The following is a 21,800-nucleotide window of genomic DNA, read 5'->3' as shown; positions in this document are numbered from 1 at the left end:
TGCTTGTGTGTGTGTTTTCTTCACCTTTTAACAAGCCTGGAATTGGGGTGTGTCTTTCAAACAATGGCTTCTTAGGATGGATGCAGTGCGATACTGTTTGAGGGGCAGGTACTTGTGTTCTGCTACTGCTCAGCTCAATCCGTTTCCGGGAGAACGATTTGGCTTTTTAACCTTCACCAAGGTCCTGTTTTTTTTTTTTTTTTTAGGGTTCCTTCCGGGGTCACAGAATTATTACTGTGCGGCTTCACCAAGGACTACGGGAATCTGCGGCAGTGCTCGCGAGCTTACGGCGGCGTGGCGCACACGCGGCTGGGTTGCCCTAAGCAACCGGCGCGTCCCCGCCCGGCGGTCAGCTGATGGGCCGCCCGCGGGGGAGGCCGCGGCTCGAACATGGCGGCCGAGATCCACTCCAGGCCTCAGAGCAGCCGCCCGGTGCTGCTGAGCAAGATAGAGGGCCACCAGGACGCCGTCACCGCCGCGCTTCTCATCCCCAAGGAGGACGGCGTGATCACCGCTAGCGAGGACAGGTAGAGTCTGGGAGCACGCGGGGGCCGGGGCTTGAGGTGGTGACGACCACGAGGCGTGGGGATCGTGGGGTCCGCGATTCTGCCTCCCTTCTTGTTGTCATCCCGGATGGAGCGGCCACTCTCTCTCCCACGTCCCTGTAGTCCACCGAGATCCTGGTGCCGTCAGGCGGATCTGTCTTACTCCCCTAGCCTGGGACCTATCCCCCTCCGCGCGCCTTTAGTCTTCGGAGCCCCAACAGCCCCAGACCTTCCCACTGAGCCCTTTCAGTCCGGAATCTGGTTCTCCAGCGCCCCCTTTATCACGGGACCCCGACCCACAGACTCTTCTGTCCCTGGACCCCGTCCTACAGCGCCATAAACCACTGACCAACCCTCCAGATCCCCTCCAGTCTCGGGACCCCGTTCCACAATTCACCTCCAGTCTGGGACCCTGATCCACAGGGCTCATCCCGCTCAGGACCCTGCCTATAGCACCCACCCATTCTGGGACCCCGGACCTCACACGACCTCTCTAGTCCAAAGTCTTCCTCTAAAGGTCTTTAGTTCTGGACCTTCGCCACACCATTCTAACCTGGGACCTAGTCCCTCCATCTCCCCATCCTGACAGAACCCCTGTTCCCACCGCTGGCTTGCGGTCCAGGGTTCCCAGTGCACACCCCTGCGAGTCGGTACTCAAGTCCTAGCTTCTAGCTCGCCTCTTGCCCCGTTGCCGCCCGAAACCTGTCCCGTGGTGCTGCTCCAACCTTTGCCCCCTGTGCCTTCCTGGCTGGGGTTTACCTGGTGCTCCAGAGTTCCTGGGTTCTTCTGGGACCGTTCCAAGTCCCAGAGGACTAGTAGCTAATTACCTTGGGACCTGGTGCGGCTGTTTATTCCTTACATGGAACCCCACAGGCATTCACCTCTTCCAATTTGTTTGGGGGTTGAGGTTAGGTTGTATACGTTCCTGTACTTCTCCTGGCTTCAGGGTCAGTTTGTTTGTTTGTTTGTTTTAACCATAACTGCTAGAACTATCTGAACTCTTACTGATCAAATAGTTTTCAATTTTTGTACAAAAAGTGATTAGTTCTTTAAAAGACCAGATGCACTTATTTTAAAAGGAAAATTTATTTACAAATAAGTAATTTTATTTACAAGTAATTTATCCCCACAAGTAGGAAACAGAAAGTCATTTACCACAAGACTAAAACAAGCCATTATCAATGTTCCTAACGTAGTTCTGCCGGTCACTTGCCACGCTTCAGAAAAGATTCATTTGGTCCAGTGACTTCATTTTACCCAAGAGGGAACCAGAGCCACGAAAGTGTTACTAGTTTCTCTGAGTCGAGGAGCTACTGAGGAAGAATGCAACCCAGGACTTGTCATCTGCCCTCTGGCTTTCAAGGCAGTATAAAGTGATTGGAGAAATAGCCCATGTCTTAAAATTGTAGCAAGTTTGAAACCTTAAAGGGTTAAAAAGGAGGTTGAGGGAAACAGTTTACTTGTCTTAAGCAGTGATAGGCCCAAGCTGGAAGGGCTTTGGCCAGCACATCTACATTTCTCTCTAAGCTGGAGGCAGAGGCCAGCCTTTTGTGTGGGTGAAATGGAGGGCTGCCCTGTATGGGAAAGGGAAACTTGAAGCCCCCAGCTCGGGGCTGGGCCTTTGTGTTTGGCTTTTGAAGGGGCTTAGTTGGGGCCTTGTTTTCAGGTAGTGAGCTTGTTTTGTTCCTCCAGTTTACCTGTAACTGAGCTGGAGGTGGTGTGGGACTGCTGGTATCCTTGTCTGGCTGTGTGAAACAGAAGTGGTCAGGGGAGAGTGGGAACCTGAGACTGGAGAGAAGGGAATGTAAGCCAGGCAAATAGCAGAATAATGGTATTTGTGTGATGCAAACAGAATTTAGACAACAGCTTATTAGAGTCAGCCAGCTTTATTTGGTAAAATATTTGATTTGTGACTCATGCACGTTGGGTAAATTGCCGAATATCTGAGATTTACTGGGTAGGAACAGTGCTAATAAAGATTTTATGAAAAGTGATTACTAAGCTGCTTCTTGACACAGATGTTCAGGGGCGTCTCGGACCAGCCAAGTTTTTACTCCTGCTCAACTATCCTGCAGGATCCCGTCAGATGATAGGGCCACCAAGGAGTTGCTACTGAAGGCTTCGGATGTGTATTTTGTAGGTACCACAATTCATGGAATTTAATTCAAGTGTGGGCTGTGAGTTTTGTTCTTGATGGTCTCTTTCTCTAAACTGTCCTATTTATCATACTTGTCATTCATTCATTCATTCATTCATTCATTCAAGAACACTATTTCTATTGGGTGTGAGGTCCTGGGGATAAAAGAGGGATCAAAAGCCACAGTGCCTGTGCTCATATAACTTCTGATTTATTGCTCCTGATAGCCCTTGACCTAAGGAAGCCTGTATATATGCCTGAGGACTTAGAACACTGGTCTCCCTCATTCAGCCAAGGCTATGCCACACATGCCCTCTCATTTGTCTCCACCATAACTATAAAGGCAGATGGCATTAAAACAGCTCTTTGTAAGTGCTGAGCAGTTTACCAGGGACGTGGCTCTGTGTGCTCAGCTCACCAGATGCTGGGAAGACACAGAAAGAAGAAACTGCCTGGGCTGGATTCAAGAGCTATCTGCGGGGATGCAGGGGCCGTGGCTCCTCATGCATGAAGGAGTGGCTTATAGAAGGGAAGTTGCTTGTACCACTTCCAGGCAGAGGGAAAGGATGGAAGGGAATATGAAGTGGTGAAGAACTCTATATGTTTTAAAGTGAGCAGAGTGGAAGGTGGTCTGGGAGGCCATGGCAGTAAAGGGCTGAGGCCTGGGAAAGAGCAGTATCTAGTTTTGGAAAAGATTTTTGGTATGGCTCCTACTTAGGAACTGGATTTTGTTTTGCAGTCAGGGACAAACTTCTAAAAACACAAGCAAATGATATGATCAGAATTTATGTTTCAGAAATGGCAATAGTTAACCCTTAGAAAGCCCTTCTCTACCAGTGCAAAATTGGTCTGTGTGTGTGTGTGTGTTACTATATCCAAGGTCATATCCCGCTCATGAGAACAGTGCGGTCCATTTCCCTGATCAGCAGTTCCAAAACTCAATACATTTTCAAAATAAGAAGTGCCTGGGTATGGACATTTTCTCGAAGCTCTTTTGGTACTAAAACTTGATCTGACTAGATGAACTGTTTATAGTCTTTATTTATCCCGTGCACTGTGAGTCTTTGTCTGTTTCACTGAAAAGGTAGCAGCAGTTGAGGATGCCCTGTGATGTCTTGCCAAGAACATTATGGAACATAAGGTAAATATACCATATTCTGGTGGCCATCGGACAGGTCAGAAACCCGAGGTACAAACTACACTGAAGTAATTACCAAGACCACAGAGCTAGTAAGTGGTAGGACTGAGGGTTTGAACCCAGTTCTGCCACTTGACGCCCAAGTTCTTTTAGTCATAGACCTCTGTGCATTAGAAGAGGCCAGTCGAGGCTGAGTCAGTCAGCAGGTGACTGCCAGCAGCAAATACAAAGTGACAGAACTCACTGTTCGCCATCAGTGAGCCTTCCTTCTTACTGATTTCAGGATTAAAATAAATGGCTTCCACCTTTTTAATGAAACTTGGCAACTTGTGCTTTGATACTTACAAAAGAACCTTTTGTGTACCTTTATTTGTGTGTGCAAATAAGCTATGTATGAGTGTGGGTGCCTGCATTGGACTGTGTGCCTGGGGCAGGCAGGCTGAGCTTCCTCATCAGCTCTTTCTTCAGTTTGCTTTTTACTCAGAATTTCCTGTAGCCCCGTCTGGCCTTGAATATACTGTGCAGCTACGGGAGACCTTCAACTCCTAATTCCCCTGCCTCTACCCCCTATGTTAGGACTCTGGGCATGTGCCACCACATTTTTATTTATTTATTTAAAAAAAATTTTTTTTTGAAACAAGGTCTCACTCTGTAGCCCAGGCTAGGCCAGAACTGACCTCAGCCTCCTGAGTGCTGGGACTGCCGTTATGCACTACCACAAATCTGCTTAGGAAAAGTGACTGAATATTTATAGCAGGATCCAGCTAACGTTAATTTATTACAGAAGAGCTACAGGGAACGAGGATGTCCTGAAAGGAAAAGCTAAAGAATCAAGGGGCTTCCTGAAGTCGAGGCCCACTTTTCCAGAGTCTCTGCCAGCGGTTCCACCATCAGCGGTGGTCCCTGGGGAACATTTGAAATTATGTGCAGTCACTTCAGCAGGGCAAAAGAGACTGCTGCCCTGTGGGCCCATGCCAGGCCCACAGCTCAGCATCCTTCAATGTCAGGGTGACTGCTCAACATCCTGTGGTACGTGGACCCCAGTCCCTAGTCTCTCTGCTCTTTAGAAAGCGTTTCTCAGGCTTGAGTGTTTATCAGAGATACTTGGAGCTCTTGGCTCTTGGACTCCACTCCTGGAAGTTCTGATTTTAAAAGTTCAGTTGGGGGGCCCTGAGAGGGCTGGCATTGCTGTCAAGTTCTGAGGGATGTTACTAAAGCTCCCCGTGCTTTAAGCACCATTGGACAAGAAAGGGATGTTGTACACCAATCACTGGAGGAGAATCCTCTTTATACTTCCTCTTATAATAAACTTATTTTTAAATTGTGTGTGCACTGTGAATGCAGGTGCCCTTAGAGTTCAGGAGAAGATGCTGGACCCATGGGAGCCGAACTCCTATCCTCAGTATGTGCTCTTAATTGCACTGCCATCTCCCCCTTGACCTCCCCCCCTTTCAGCATTTTGGATATATTTCCCTAGAGCTATTTTTCCATATACCTACACCCTAACAAGAACTCTGCCTGTCACTGTCACAGAATGCCTGAGGTAGGCAACTTGAAAGAAGCAATGGCTAATTTGGCTCCTGGTTGTGGTCACTCAGCCTTGTTGGCTGTGGACCTTTGGCAGGGCAGTGTGCCATTGCAGGGAAAGCATAGCGTGACACAGGAAACTGAAAATTCCAGTGCAGACTGGAAGGTAAAGAAGAAGACACAGGGATAGGTCTTTCTATGCTCTTCAAGGGTACACCCCCACCTCCGATGGCTTCCTCCAACCACATCTGTGCTAAGGCTTCCAGCACCCCCTAGAAGCATCGCTAGTTAGGGACTAAACCATTTAGAAAAGTACCTTTAGGGGGACATTTACGATATAAACCATGGAGCTGGGGAGGTGGCTTAGTGGGTAAGAGTATTTGCTCAGCAAACATGAGGGCTGGTTCAAATCTCTAGCTGAACATAAAGAACTGGACATGATTGTGTGTGCCTGTAACCCCTGGTTGGGGGACACAGACAAGTAGGTCTTGCACACTCACATGTATATACCACACACACACACAGCATAACACCCAACCAACCTCCTATCCCATAAACTCAGACCACACCGAGCAGCTGAGTATAATCTACCCTCGGAAGAGTATTAATCTACCTTCCGAAGAGTATTGTCAATGTGGATAATAAGGCTTAATTGGGGTCCTAAACTTTCAAACTAAGAACTATTTCAGCTGTGAGTCAGTAAAACATTGCTGTCTTCATATTTGAGGAAATGAAAGGAAGACCACCATCAAAGCAAGTTCAGTGGTAAATTTAAGAATTGGAGTCACAGCAATTACAGTCTGGCCTGGCTAAGGGCTGGAGGTGGGGTGGAGTGACAGAAGCCGAGATTGCCTGCAGGTCAAAGCTGAGTTGTCTGTGAGACAGGAGGGGCAGATTCCCCAGACACATGGCTGTTTTTGGACTCTGCTAGGGCTGCACAAAAGTGCAGTCAGCTGGTGAAATGATAGACGTTTTCAAAGATGCATGCTCTTGCTATAAAGCTCTCTGGCTGAGTAACAGCTACAGACCTGCTATCTTCATTTTGACAAGGTTGGAGATGAGCCTTCTTTGTTTACTACTGCCACAGGAGCCTGCAAGACCAGCATTGATTTCTGTAGGAAACTTGGGTTTCTTTGGCCTAAGTCAAGCAATTACAGATCTGTGTTTTCAGGTGTAAAAGAAAAAAAGAAAAAAAGAAAAAGAAAAAGTAAACAAAACAAAAAAACAGAACCAACTTTTAAATATTCTTGTAGCATTTTTCTGTCTCAACTTACCAACTCGCTTGATGTATTTGTTGCCTCTTAAACACTTTAACTTGTTTTTTGAGACAGTCTCATGTAGCCCAGGCTGGCAGTTAGCTGGTGACCTACTGATCCTCTGGCCTCTGCCTGAGTTCTGGGATTACGGGCATATGCCAGCAAGCCAGGTTTCTGCAGGGCTGTGGATCATCAAACCCAGGCATATGCTCTTGTCTGGCAAGTACCCTACTAACTGAGCAATGTCTCCAAACCGTTTTTGAACACTTATAAACATATTAAGATGGTTGATAGGAAATTTTCTGTATCTCCTAATAGTTTATGGGGACTGACTCTAAACCCAGGTTTTTAGATAAAATGCTTAGAAGGGAAATCTGCTGTAGGTGGAAGGAATCCTTATCCAGAGGGGTTGTCATTCAGGACTGAAAAGTGGATCCCATAGTCTGTGGTATTTGACACGCCGAAGAGTGAGGCAGCCGGAAGTGCAGAGACTCTCCGGTGCTTTTTAATAGTGTAATTAAGAATGGAGGCTCCAGGGCTGGTGAGATGGCTCAGAGGTTAAGAGCACTGGCTGCTCTTCCAGAGGTCCTGAGTTCAATTCCCAGCAACCACAAGGTGCCTCACAACCATCTATGGGGGGAATCTGATGCCCTCTTTAGGCGGGAGGATGTATATGCAGCAGAGCATTCATTAAAAAAATAAAAAAGAATGGAGGCTCCAGTCCGGCATGGTGGCGCAGGCCTTTAATCCCAGCACTTGGGAGGCAGAGGCAGGCGAATTTCTGAGTTTGAGGCCAGTCTGGTCTCAGAGTGAGTTCCAGGACAGCCAGGGCTACACAGAGAAACACTGTCTTGAAAAAACAAAACAGAATGGAGGCTCCAGTGATAGACTGCCAGAGTTGGAATCCAAGTCATGTGACCTTGGACGCATTACTTTAGCCCCTTTGCATCATGGTCTCCTCAGCTGCAAAGTGCAGATGTAGTGTCTACCTCTTCAGATCTTATGAAGAGCTGACAGGTTGATAACATGAGGGAAAGCACTTCGAACTGAGCCTGGCACAAGGGCCAGCAGCTGGCAGCTCATTCCCATTTAATTTAATTTCCTTTGTCATCAGAAGCTAAAAACATTCCTGCCGTGAGTGTGTGTGTGTGTGTGTGTGTGTGTGTGTTTGTGTGTGTGTGTGTGTGTATGGGGGGGATGCATTCCTGTGTGTATGAATAAAGTGAAATTTTTTTCTTGCTCTAAATAAGGCACTAGCATTTGGGAGTCAATTACACTCTTATAGCTGACTTTGAGTCATACCTTGTCTTTATTTCCTTATTTGGTCAAGTACAAGCCTTTTCGGTCATCTTCATGTCCCTCGTAGATCTCTCCTACTATGTCAGAGAACCCCAAGATCAGGACTCACTCCTTACCCACAGCCATGGCACATTGTTACAGCATATGTGTAATGCATGCAGGGAAGACAGGAAGACACCAGACCAATTTTCTGAGTGTCCTCTCTGGAGTGACACAAGATGTGCTAAATGCCTCCACTGTTGGATTATGTGGCCCCTTATATTTAATACTGTTTATCAGGAGTTCAGCAGAGACGGTGTGCCAAGCATCCCTAGGGCTAGTTATATGCACACCCTCTCCATATCATGTACCACAATTCTGGAATCTGGAAAATACAAACAAGTGTCCAGCATAAACCATATATTTTGTACAAACACTAAAACAGGATAAGCCACTCTTTTGAGCAAGGGAATGTTGGGAACCTTCTAAAATTCAAGGTCAGAGACACCAGCTGAGGGCCAGCCTTGAGGGCAGGGCAGCTGTCTCAGGCCTGACTCTGCCATGCGTGCCTGTCCATCTTCATCTCAGGCTTGTCCTCATCCCTTAGCCACTGTTTAACCTTGATGCTACAGCAGCCGCCACGAGCAGTTCCATTGCTCTGAGCCCTGGGATTCCATCCTTGAATCTGTCTTGCCAAACTGGTGTCCTCAAAATGGCTTTTTACAGTATCATTTCCCTGTGTATGATCTTTCATTAACAATGTGAGGGAGGCATCATGTCTAAATAGGACACAGGGAACCTTATAACTATTCTCTACCCGACTTTCTTTCCGTGCCTATTTCTCACTTCTCAGTGGTTCTTGCCAGTGTGTTCTCTGTCCCATCCAGGTCTGACACCTTTCCCCACCTAATGCTGTGGCTCATGTGCACCCTCCTCAAGCCACTCTCCTTCCCTGCTTCTCTTTCGGTTATGGAATAATTCTTCCATCTACCCTCGCAGCCTTTCTCAGCCTCCTCCTAACTAGCAGGTACTAGCTGCTGTTGTTTGGATTGGTTCATCTGATCCTCCCATGTGGCCAGTACTTCCATGGGTCATAGCATCATTGGGTTGGTTGACAGAGACTCACATCACTGTTTTGTAGGCCCTTCCCCCTCTGGGTGACTTTAAACCCCTGCAAGCTCTCCCATAGGAACAAAGTTGAATTGTAACAAATGGTAGTGGTTTCTAGAACCCAGCTGTTTATCTTTCCTTCCCTCTGTAAAATGCACTTAGCAAATTGTTTTGAAAGTCAAGAGAGCATGAATGTGTACTTACTCACTTTATGGAGTGTTTTTTATACTTCATGATGAAATATTCTCTTTTGATTTTTTGAGACGGAAGTTCTCCATGTAGACTAGGTTGGCCTCAGACTCACTATTTACCCCAAGGATGGTCTTGAGCTTTTAGTTTCCTTGGCTCAGCCACTTTGGTATTGGATTACACGTGTGAGCCATCACACCCCACATATATGTTGCTTCGGCTGGAATTCAGGGCTTGCTGCATGCCAGGCAAGCATCCTACCAATTGATCTCAAAACCATCTTTCTGATTTCTCATTTTTTTCATAAACCACACACAGCTTTATTCAGAACAGTTCCCTTTAAGATCAAAGTGAACTTGCAGCTGACTTTCTTATATAGACTTTGGCTGAAAGGTCACCTCTCAGGGCAGCTTCCTCTTCTTATCTCATTTTTTTTCTTTGCCTGCCTGCAGGATCGTCAGTCACCTGAAAAGGCTTCTGGGGAAACCAGGGTGTCATGCACACGTGCGCACGCACGCACACACACACACATACACACACACACACACACACACACACACACACACGTGCTTGAAGTCATTGTTGATGGGGAGCATTTGGGAGTACTAGGTTACAGTTGGTTTGTAGAAAATACCACTTGGACTGGCTTTCCTGGGTTACTTGGTACCCTCAAAGGGCCTCCTTACTACGTTTCCTCCAGCATTTCCTACCTTGTGTGCTTGACTGATTTCCTCATACCTAAGGGGGAAGTTGTTTGAAGGTCTGGACTTTGAGGGGTACAGTTTTGTTTCATCCATCCTGCTCCCACATCCTGAGTTTTGAATGTAGCCCATCTTTCTCTGTTCCCACAGATCTGGCCTCATGACATCCTTCCCTGTGAACACACTTGTCTTTACTCACCGAGGGCTGGCCTCTTCCAGTGCTTAAAACAGTGTAAAGCTTTACAGCAATGTGTGCAGTGCTGGTTTGATGGAATCACTAAACAAACCAATAAAGGACCAGAGAGCAGAATTTACCACTAACTGTGCTTACTTGGGTTAGTTTATTAATCATAGGTGTCCAGACAGCTCTGCCAGGCAGTGGGAGAGCTCAAGTTTTTTGTTGTTTGTTTGTTTGTTTTTAACCCTAAGAAAGAGTATTCCGTGGACCCATGTTGATCCCAGCCTGTCTAGATTATCCCTGACATCTGGAGTTTGAGCTTTTCCTTAGCACAGGAGTCACACCAAATCATTTTAAAGATTACATCTGGGCTGGTTTCTCCAGCCACACAGAGAACCCACAGGAGGCATTTCAACCACGTGTCCATGGTTTCTTGGGGATGGGGGATGCTGCTTGTTGGGGTGGTGAAGGTTCCAGAGTCCCCAAGAGCTGTCTTCTCTGTATGGAATCAGTAGGCTGTGAGACCGGGTCCCCACAGACCCTTGAGCTCTTCCCTGCTCCTTTCTCTAGCACAAGCCAGTAAGTGCATTCTTCTTCCCTCAGCCAGGCCAAGCCCTCTGAAAGCCAGGCCAGTTCCTAGACTTTTGGTTTCAAGATCCACTCAACAACCGTTCACTGTTTTGCCTCCCTGTTACCAAAGGAGATACTTTGTTCTCCAGCGGAAATGAAGAGGTCAGAGTTCTAGCAACTTGGTTGGAAGGAAATTGCTATTTATTTGATAAAGGCCGACTGGAGTGAGGATGATATCATTCCCTCTTCCTGTCAGGCTAACATCTTAGTGTCCTCGAAACCATCTTAGGTGCCAGAGTTAAATATTTTTATTCGTATCCTCCGGAAGTACAGTCAGACTAGGACACGATACCCTTTGTCATGGTGGCAGAAGTGTTTAGAGTGTCCCAAGTCTCAGAGTCCCAGCATCTCTACAAGAGGTCACAAAAATCAGCTTTCTAACCAATTACTATTTATCCAGTGTTTAATACAAATTGGCACCTTGGACTAATTTTGTAGCAGATTGTATATGCTGAAAATTGCTTTATAATTAACTGGTTGAACACTACCTAGTTATCAGCCTAAAATTAGAAAATGATTAAATTGCTTTATACTGTTTGTCTTGGGAAGAAAATTGGTGAAATTGGAGGTGGGGTGTGCTTGACTTCGGCTTCTTCAGAAATATTTAAGTGCCATTGGAGATGACATATGGGCACGTGCTCTTCAGGGTTATCATTCAGGTATCCTGTGTTCTGGAAAATATGTAACACATCCAAATGTATATCCTTACGGGCACTGCTAAATTAAGAATCATACTGATTCTCCTAGAGGCTTCCTGAGAGCCGGTGCCTTGAAGAAGAGAACTGTGCTTTGTGTCAGCCTTTGTTCTTACTCCAGGGTGGTTTACAAGGAGGAGAGTTCATGGGCTTCGTGATTCCCTAATGTGTATTTTAACCTTGGTTGGATTAAGTCTTTGACAGCATCTGAGAAGACTGGAGGAAAGAAAAGTGAGCCCTCCTCTCTGATCCTCCAGTGTGCCTTTCTGTAGATCGTAATTGATCTCCTTTCTGTACATCATAGTTGATCTCCTTTCTGTACATCATAGTTGATCTCCTTTCTGTACATCATAGTTGATCTCCATGGTATGAATGCTTAGCTCTGACCCAGGCTGTGGTGTTGAGTCTGCTGTTCACAGGAAAGTAACAAAACACACATAAGCCATCTGTATTAGTTAGCCTTTGGTATGTCCAGACCCCCTCAAAACAGCGGCTTAGAGCAGCAGGTGTTTCACTGTCATGAGCTGTAGGCCAGTGTCCTCGTTTCTCTGACTCAGTTAGGCTCACTCATGCTTGTGACCAGCCTGTGCCTCAGCCACTGGAGAAGTAGCTTGTTCCAGACTTGTCAAGGGCAATTCTGCAGGATACCAACCCCCACCCCCAGCACACATTTCCTGTTACGTTTCATAGCTCCTCCTGGGCAGGAAAGGCCTTTCTCAGAAGAGCCCCACCATCACTTCAGACACCCTGTTGGCTGTTATAGACACCAGGTAGCCTTCCAAGAGGAGTCAGAAAGAGAGGTTCAGCCCCCATGGGAAGGCTGTACAATCAGATAGGAAAGGGCATGGAGAAGGAAGGGGTAAAGAGTTGGAGCACACGTCACACACAGTTACCCTCCACAGACTCTTGATATCATATTTTATGCAAGGTCCAGCTCAGTCTACACCTTGAGGTAGTGAGAGGTTTTATTAGAATCACCATTCCATTTTATCACAAAAATCAGATTTTCTTTGAGGTTTGGAGCTCACGTCTAGTTCAACATAGATCTTTCTGTGCTCAGAATCTCTTTTAAAGGGGGCCCTCCCCCACCCCCAAACACACACACTATTTAATGCTTTGCTGAGGGTCATGCAGGAGGAATGACAAATGTCTTTAAAACTCATGGAATGCAGCCCACCAGTTAGCACAGCCATGATGGGTGGAACGGTGAGGACCACAAGTCCTGAGGACTTCATGCTGGTATGGAGTTCTGCCCTGCTTGCTGCCCTCACATCCCTCTTAATCTAAGAATTGTCTGTAAACTCTAAGGGGCTTCCAACCCCTCACTGGGCAGTATCACTGGTACTCTGAATAATAGTGCCTGATCTCTTTCAGGCATTGCTGCTGGAGCAGATTAATGATTCAGCCACCATCGTAGGTAAGAACTTAGATTGTCAGTAATGACCACCACCCTTAGAAAACATTTGGAAAAATAAAGTTGGAAGTGAGGCCAGATTAAGATGTTTTTGCTACTGGCTTTGATGTAGAAAATCTTGGAACAGTTTGAAGTTCAGAAAGGCACACTCTTAGTAGTTAACCTAGGGACTGTGATGAGGGAACAAGAACAGCGGCAGCACTGGCTGACCGGACTCCTCACTGAGGCTGGACAGGTGATGATTGATTCCTTATATCTATTTTTGCCCTCAGCTTCCTGATACTATATAATGCTGAACAGTAGATACACATTCTGAGGATTTAAAGTAGGCATGACTGATTTTTATATACAAGTTTAGACTTGTTATTCTTTTAAGATTCTTATAAGATTACTTTTAAAGACAAATAATAAAATAATTAATCCTTTGTAACTACAAATTGCTGTCTGCAGTAAGAGAAATCGGCTGAGAAACCTCCCTTGCTTGCTTACACTTTGTTAATCTAGAACAAGTTGCTTAGTTGTGGGTTCTTAGGAATCATTTGTCTTCTTTACCTGCACCACCTAATGTTATTTCTTATAAAGGCATTGGGGAAGATACTGCTTTTTCACAGTCATTCGCCAGAAGAAAACTAGTGTGATCGCACTGGAATTTGTTTCTTCCATCCATCAACTATGTGTATGTATGTGTGTGTGTGTGAGGTTTGTGGGAGAATGTGTTAAAACTGTTCCATCCATCAAATCTGTATGTATATGTATGTAAAGCTTGTTTTACATCATGTTTGTGTGTGTTCGAGCTTGCTCCATCCACCAACTCTGTGTGTGTGTGTATGCACGTGCCCTCTCGCACTCACATGTATGTGTAGGTATGTATGTATGAATATACATGAAACGCTTAGAGCCTGCTTGTTGGAACTTCGTTCTGTCTACCCACCAAGTAATGTGTGTGTGTGTGTGTGTCTGTGTCTGTGTATATGTGTATATATGTATATGTGAAAGGCTTGGAGCCTGCTTGTTGGAGCTTTGCTCCAGCCATCCAGTGTGTGAATATGTATGTGCCTGCCTGTCTGTCTGTCTATGTGTATGTATGTATTTGTATGTGTGAAGTTACTGTAGCTTGTCCTTGTCTCATCCTTTCTCTGTGTATGTGTGCACGTTTGAATTTTCTTCCTTTTCTTCTCTCTAATCGATGGCTGCCATCAGCTGCAGCCCTTGTTGCGTGTTATCAGCACCAACCCCCGTCACCTGCCACCAACACTGATTCTCATGGCAGTCGCCATACTTTGCTGGTCTTTGGCGATGCTTCATCCTCCTTTGCTTAGGAGTTAATGCTTTAGCAGGAAATATATGGAAATTTCTGGAAAGGCTTGTTTACTTTTTAAAAACTATACAAAGCTGCTTTTTAAAAATTGAGTTGTATCTTTTATGAACGATTTTGTACAAAAAGGTTTACCATGTAAGGTTTTTATCATCTTTTAGTAAGAGCTGGATAAAATTGGACAAGGCAGCTGGGTAGAGTCAGACAGTGTGTTGCAGCTGCCATATTGGCTTGTATTTTTAAAGATGGCTTTCTGCTTATTTCTGTTCCCTGAAGCATAAACTGGAGATAAAGATGTCCACCATCTTTGCCACAGAGTAGCTTGCTTTTTGCAGATCATGAACTTTTCAGGAATACCTGTGTAGGTCTAGAAAGCAAGAAGTCTATATCTATGTAGTTCAGTGCTTTGAGCTTACAGGAGCTCAGCAGAGACAATCTTAGAGGGTCGAAGCTTATTGTCTTACATCTTTCAGCCTTTTGGGGGACCCTCCTGCCCAGCCTTCTTGCATCTGGTTTCTTAGGTTTTCTCTGCGAGCACAGTGTTCTGCTCCTTTGGGATTGATCTTATCTGGGCCCAGTCTATTCACAAACCTCTAGGGGTTCCTTCCATTTCATGTCTCCTTGTGGAAGCCAGAGTCCCTTTCCTGATCTGTAGTGGCCCTCCGGAAATGTGACCCCTCATAGACTCAAGGATGTCCCCGACTCCCAAGCCTGTCCTAAGAACAAGTTCTCTTTGATGGCCAGTAGACCACTGAGTTCTAAGTCCGACACATAGATATCTCTAGAGTAGTCTTGTTAAGAAGGGAAAGTGTCCGTCATTTACTTGAAGTTGCCTGATTCTTGTGCCTGAGGCTGCAAACAGCTTAATCCTTCACTCAGTTTGTACTCCTCAGCCTTGTTTGCTCTTAATGGTGGGTGATGTTGTCAGACACATTCTTAAGGCATGGAGTATTTTTGTGTTTGCTATTTTAGATAACTACACTTGAACACAAAGTAAAATCCAATCCTGGTGCTCATTCCAAAGTGTGTACTTGTGGGTTTGCCAGAAGGTCCCCATGGGCTCTGTGTTGCTGGCCTCACATCCTAACAAGGATCTAGAGTCAGTGTTGCTCCACAAGCGTCCCCTCCCCTCACCGTCTATCCCTGATTAGTCAGCTTGGTAACTGCAGAGCCGGAGAGTGTGTTTATACAGCTTAGTGATATAACTTTAACTCAGCTTTTTAAAGGAAAACTGAGGATTTTTGGTCTAAAATATGGGTCAGTAGATAAAGGCACTTGGCACCAAGCCTGAGGAACTACTTTGGGTCTCCAGAATCCACATGGTAGAAGAAGAGACCTGATTCCCATAAGTTGTCTTCTGACCTCCACCTATGTGATATGTACATAAACACACACACACACACACACACACACTCTTACTTCAAATAAAAGTATTAAAAAAGAAAACCACATTTTATGCACATTTTCCCATACCTCCTAGTCTTCATAATTATTTTTAGTGACTAAGCTATTAAGTTACTATGCCATTTGCCAACACATTTCATTATTTACCTTTTTTTCCCCCATTCTTGGTTCTGTTTTTTCCCTATTTAATTATTTCTTTAGAACTAGTTATCAGGGGCTGGGGAGATGCCTCAGCAGGTAAGAGCACTGACTGTTCTTCCAAAGGTCCAGAGTTCAAATCCCAGCAACCACATGGTGGCTCACAACCACTCATAATGAAATCTGATGCCCTCTTTGGTGTGTCTGAAGACAGCTACAGTGTAATATATATATATATATATATATATATATATATATATATATATATATATATATAAAAAATAAATGTTTGGCCCTGAGCGAGCAGGGCTGACCAGAGCGAGCAGGAGTCCTAAATTCAATTCCCAACAACCACATGAAGGCTCACAACCATCTGTACTGCTACAGTGTGCTCACATACATAAAATATATAAATGAATCTTTAAAGAAAAAAAAGAACTAGTTATCAGGCCTGAAATCCCTAAATCTAATAAAGTTGGTCATCTTTGAAAAATGGTAAACACTTGTTTGTACCGCTTGGTTCTCTTCTACTGCTGTGTGTTCTGAGGACCTAGCTCAGGCCATCTGGCTCAGAGGCAGTTCCTCGACCCAGTGATCCAGATTGTTGATCCTGCCATTATTTTTTTCCCACCTTTTATGATCGGGCAAAGGTATGTGCAGCCAAACCCTTGCCAAGACGTTCTTATTTCTAATGCTGACACAGTCTCAGAGCCCTCAATGGACGGTCACTACTGTTTGGGATGTTTCAGTTTTGTTCTCCACAGCCCTGGAGGACACGGACACTTCGTGTGGGAGATTTACAATACAGCAACCTGTGCAGTTTCGAGCAAGCGAGCGAACGAGCGGCCATGGAAGGGATCGCAGCTCTGTGCCCTCGATTGGTGGTGGAGTCCTCCACAGGGACAGGGCTATGTGTAAACCTGCAAGCTGTTTATATAGGCTTAGAAAGATACACTTCCCCTTTCCTAGTTTCCCCTCCAAAAATCCCATATGGATAACATTTGAAATGTAAATAAAGAAAATATCTAATAAATAAAAAAAAAAAGAAAGATAAACTTCCATCTCAAGTATCTTTGGAAAAACAAACTATTGTTTGAAAATGGACATTGGAAAAAACCCTAATGATTCTAAAGCATTTCTTTTAGAAAGTTTCCTTTTTAGGCTGATAGGGAGGGACATGGAGTATCAGAGACGATTCAGCCACTAAATGAATAGAAAAGGTGTTGAGGAAAACAGGACCTGACTTAGGAGTGGGAGTAGAGAGTTGTCAGGTAGTAAAGAAATACTCTGTTGGTTTAGGAAACAGTTTCAGTACAGGTCTTCCAGAAAGCACTGGGCTTACGGGCCACAGACCCACCAGATCTCAGTACTTAGTGTAGCTTGCTTACTATGTAGTTGTAAGAATTTGAATAATTCACATTTAGTAAAATATCACACTGTTAGTGTTGTTTTCAAGCAGGCTTTGCTTCTGATTTGCTGAGTGGTCAGGGTTTTTTTTTTTTTTTGTTTTTGTTTTTTGCCTAGGATTTCTTAAGTTTTTAATAACTTATACAATTGAAGCCTGTTTATTTTGTTGTTGTTTGTTGTTGTTTATAGTCCCATTAAGCTAAGGAGAAACACTGATCATAGTATGAAACCAATTCCAAGGTAACTTTTAACATTGGGAAACTTAGTTGAGCATGTAGATTCTTGAGGATTGCAGGGTATGTTAGTTTGATTGAGCCGTACACTTGGAAGATCTTAGCAGCAGCACGGGAAATGAAAGGTGTGGTTTGCACAAGAGAACTCTGGGTAAAGATCATAAAACTGGAGTCTAGTACTTGCCTGGAGCCTGATTCCCAGCAAGGTTGCCCTTTTCTGCCCTTATATGATAGATGGCTTTCAAGGTAAAAGTTTCTGTTTCCTAGCTTGCTGGTTGGGTCCAAGCCAGGGTCAAATTTGTGCCAACCAAGTTGTATGTTGTTTGTTGTACAAAGAAAAATGATTCTGTCTTCCAAATGCTGGAGTCTAGCTCAGTGGGATCTGAGTTTGACCTTGAGCTAGGTTAAATATCATTCTGAAGGTGTGTGGATTTTGGTTATTGGGGTCCAGTGATGTGCTGAAGAGATGGGCTTTTAAGTTTATTTCCTCGCCACTGGGTTTCCTGATGTCTGAATGTTGCCCTTTCTGAGCACAAAGGGTATAAAGTGTATTCTACTAAATCCATGGCCTTCATGGCAACAGAGTTTTAGTTAATTACCTACACCACCTCCTTCCTTAGCTTAGAAGTTGGCGTGGTTAGCTGCCAGATTTAACGCTGTGGTGGTCTTGTTACAAATAAAGCCAGTGAACTTACAGCAGAGCTCCGTGGAACATCCTGTGATCTTCAAGTGTGGTCTTTGTACCTTGGAGTTAGTTAGGCAGGAGTGAGGATCGTTGGTGGGCTTAATACTCACCTTGGAGTCAGCCTTTTATTTATTACACTGCTTTGGCTTCATCTAATGTGCTGATGTGCAGCCATGACATGTCTGACTTAAGCAGCATGGAGTCTAGTCATCACAGGTAAGGCCCCTGCGGTGAACCAGGTCTTGGAGTAGTCCTTGGATGCTCCATTGAGTTTTAAGAGAAAGATTTGTGTTGACATAGTATCCACCCTACCATCTACCTGGAAGGACCAATCTGTAGAGGAGAGGTCATGGGAGAGTGGTGAGGGAAAGGGCTTGGGGCGTAACCTGAGGGGACCATATGGCAACTCCGTAGTTTCAGGGCCTAAGCTGGGAAGTTACAGGAACTAAGTTTGTCACTTGGATCCTGGGTTTGAGATCACCAGAACTGGATGTTGAGCACAGTAGTAGTGGGCTACGTGTGGCTCCTTGGGAGGTGTAGTTGGCACTGGGTAAACTAGAGGTGCTGGCGGCTGGGAAAGAGACCAAAAGGCAGCATGAAGGGAGACTTGGGTGTGGCAGGCTCTGTCCGTGGTGGCCAAGCTGAAGACAGCAGAGAAACGACAACAATTATTCTTTGTTTCTTGACAAAACAGTTAGCCAGGCATTGTGTACATACCTATAATCCCATACTCCAGAGGCTGAGGCAGGAGGATCCTACGTGAGCCAACCTGAGTAACATAGTAGTAACAACACTATGTCAAAGTAAAACAAAACAAAACAACCAAAACCTGAACAGTGACATAATTACAACTGTTGTACTTAAAGAAAGATAAAATTATTTATTAATTATTTTTAATATCAACAAATATCACTGTTCTTGTTTCTGATTGCTTTATGGTATATTTTTAATCAGAATTTAAGTAAGACTCCCACATTATATATTTGATGTATTTCTTAAGCCTGCCCCTCCATCTTGGTTCTTTTCCCTTTCCAATTATTGTAGAAGGAATTGGGCCTTTTGTGTGTAGCCTTGCTCAAGGTCTTGCTTTTGCTGAAGTGCCTCTGTTGTGGTGTTTAGCAAGTTCTTCTGTCCTTCTGTCCTCCCTGTATGCTGAAAGTGGAGGCTGGACCTAGCAACCTGGACAGATTCCGTCGGCCTTAAGACATACATGAAATAAAATAGGGTTATGTGCTGCGTCATCATGTCATCTAGGAAGTGAAGATCACTGTCTAGCTTGAATCCCTTCAATCACACACAGTAGTCTCTGCAGATCTTGAGAGCAGGAGGACATGCTCTACTGTGTAGACACAGCTCTAGTGACCAACCCCGGAGCGTCATCATTTTTTTTTTTGACGGCAACTCCCTTACTTCTCTACAGTCGGCCTCCCTTCCACAGACTCCTTCAGCCATTCCTGAGTTTTGTCTCTACAGAACAGTTCTACTTATCTAGAACTTCAGAAAGAAACAACTAGGTAAAAGATGGAGATTGGGATAAAGTTAACACTTGCTAACTATTCCATTGCTATTAGAAATATATTTTTATTTATTCATCTCTATGTTTCTGTGTATGTATGTGTGGGTGTGGCACAGGGATGGAGGCCAGGGGAGAACCCATAAAGACAGTTTTCTCCTACTGGGTACCAAGGATTGAGCTCAGGACTTCATCCCTGGTGGCAAGCACCTTTATCCAGTGAGTCACCTTGCCAGCCTGTTATAAGGAATAGACACATGAGTGTCTGAGAATGACAGTGGGTGATGAGAAGCCTGCGGGCAAAGCAGACACTGCTAGAGTGCAGGACCCAGAGGGCACTGGGGAAGAAGAGCCTGGCTTGGAGGTCCTGTGAGGCAGGCAGGGCCAGCCTGGCCCTGGTGCTTGCCTCTGCAGTGCATGTACATGCTCCCCTTGGCTCTGTTCTCCTTTGTCACTCTGCTCACACACACAGGATTTCCTCATAGCTGTGTGTGTTCTGATGAAAGAGAAGCCAGACACAGTGCAGGACAGTTTCCTCCAGGGTAGGAGGCTGGGAATTGTGGATAAGCCAAGCCCCTCACTGGCTGTGGGGCTTACACCCCTGCTCCTTCCCCACCACCACCACTGCATAAGCAAAGTCCCTTTTTTTTTTTTTTTCTGTTTTTGCTTCTGTGAGATAGGGTTTTACTATGAGTCCTAGGCTGGCTTCTAAGTCATGGTGATCATTCTCATGTTCTAGCATTCCACTGCAGGGTTGTCAGCGTGTGTTCCTTTACCTAGCTTTTCTTCTTTGTGTCCCTGATGCTTTCCCCGGCGTTTCCTGGTGAGACCAACAGATGACTATGTTGACAGAGTTTGTTTTACCCGGAAAAGTAGTTGAGAGTTTTCAGTTTCCTTTGTATGTCATTATGCAATGAACATTTTGATGTTATTAAAATTCTTTGACATCTTGACTTAAAATAGTCATACTGTGTGTAATATATAATTATATATAGTATGTAATATACTAACTTTTGTCTGTATATGTGTATAATTCTCTTTGAATAACTTTGTAAGATCAATTAGAGGATATTGAATTTTTAAATTAAAAACAGTATCGTCCTGAAATACAAACAAAGACAACCCAGTTGTATGCTGAGGAATTCACAGAGGTGACCATTCTTATGACTTGGAGAACAAACCTTTCCAAAAACATCATGACAAACTCTCTGCTGAGGTTGCCGTGTTTCTCACTGGCTCTGTAGAGGCTCGAATGCTGCGTGTGTGAGGTAATGAGGTAAAAGTTGATGTGTGTGGGGAGTCAGGCCACTGATGGAGACGTTTAAAGATGCCGCACGTGTCTGCGAGTACTGGGCACAGGCGTTAGCTCTCACCCATTGTGTGTGCTGAGTTACAGTATTAGATGCTGATCAGTTCTGTCCAGTGCACTGTTGCATGCTGTTCAGAAGAGTTTAAGTAAAGACAAAATGACCAAGCATCTCTCTTTCTGTCTCCACAGAACCATCCGAGTATGGCTGAAAAGAGACAGCGGCCAGTACTGGCCCAGCATCTACCACACAATGGCCTGTAAGTTGTGGGCTTTTCCACTTAAGACCTTGTTTCTGATACCTTGGATGATTGCAATTTTAAAAGACCTGGCTCAAAATTGCCACTGGATTTCAGAGTGAGTGCCTTTGTTGCCCAAGACCTCTGACAGGCTATAGTAAACCACAGGAAACTCCCTTTGCAGAGGCAGTTGGTCTACCAGCCTAACTGAAAAAGGACTAAAACAAAAAAGGAAAAGGACCATTTTCCTTTGTCCTAGTTTGTCCAGTTTAAACTCAGTAGTGACTTTATGAAAATAGTTTTGCAGTTTCTTGGTGTGTGTAAGTGCTCATGCCTTGGCAGACATGTGGTGGTTGGAGGGAAGCTTGAATCGGTTCCTTTACATCCATCCACCATGTGGGTACTGTAGACCAAACTCAGGTTTCTCAGCATAGTCCTCTAAATGCCGAGCCTTCCCTTTGGCCCCCAGCGGTGACTTTTTACTCAGTGGTTAGCATCTGAACCAGCATTGTAAAAGTCCGGGTTGTTCTGCACAGTGTGGTATGACCTGTGATTGTGACCAGCTCTTTTCACTGTCCCCACATGTCGTACAAAGATGAGGACCAAGGAGCAGCTCTGTGTAAATGGAGCGTCTTCTCGGAGCCCAGGCATGTAGCTCAGATGGTAGAGTTCTTGCTTAGCCTGCTCGAAGCTCAGAATTCAATACCCTGCACAGCATAAAACGGGCTACATAGCAAGGTTCAAGGCCAGCCTGGGCTCCAT

The 21,800-nt window shown here is 45.0% G+C and overlaps 1 protein-coding gene across 1 annotated transcript in view; it reads left to right on the top strand.

Moving 5' to 3' along the window:
• Nucleotides 1-331: 331 nt before the first annotated feature.
• Nucleotides 332-21,800, top strand: part of Wdfy1 (WD repeat and FYVE domain containing 1) — a 52,704-nt gene continuing 31,235 nt past the window's right edge. Inside the window, exons 1-2 of the mRNA XM_021169465.2 lie at nucleotides 332-527; nucleotides 20,992-21,059. Of these exons, the coding sequence (XP_021025124.1) occupies nucleotides 391-527; nucleotides 20,992-21,059 (205 nt within the window). The 5' untranslated portion in view covers nucleotides 332-390. The remainder of the gene's footprint in view (nucleotides 528-20,991; nucleotides 21,060-21,800) is intronic.

This window comes from Mus caroli, unplaced genomic scaffold (genome assembly GCF_978045245.1).
Source record: "Mus caroli unplaced genomic scaffold, Mus_caroli_1 scaffold_1, whole genome shotgun sequence".
Lineage (NCBI taxonomy): Eukaryota > Metazoa > Chordata > Mammalia > Rodentia > Muridae > Mus > Mus caroli.
Note: the sequence above shows the minus strand (reverse complement) of the source record. Positions and strands in the feature narration are given on the sequence as shown.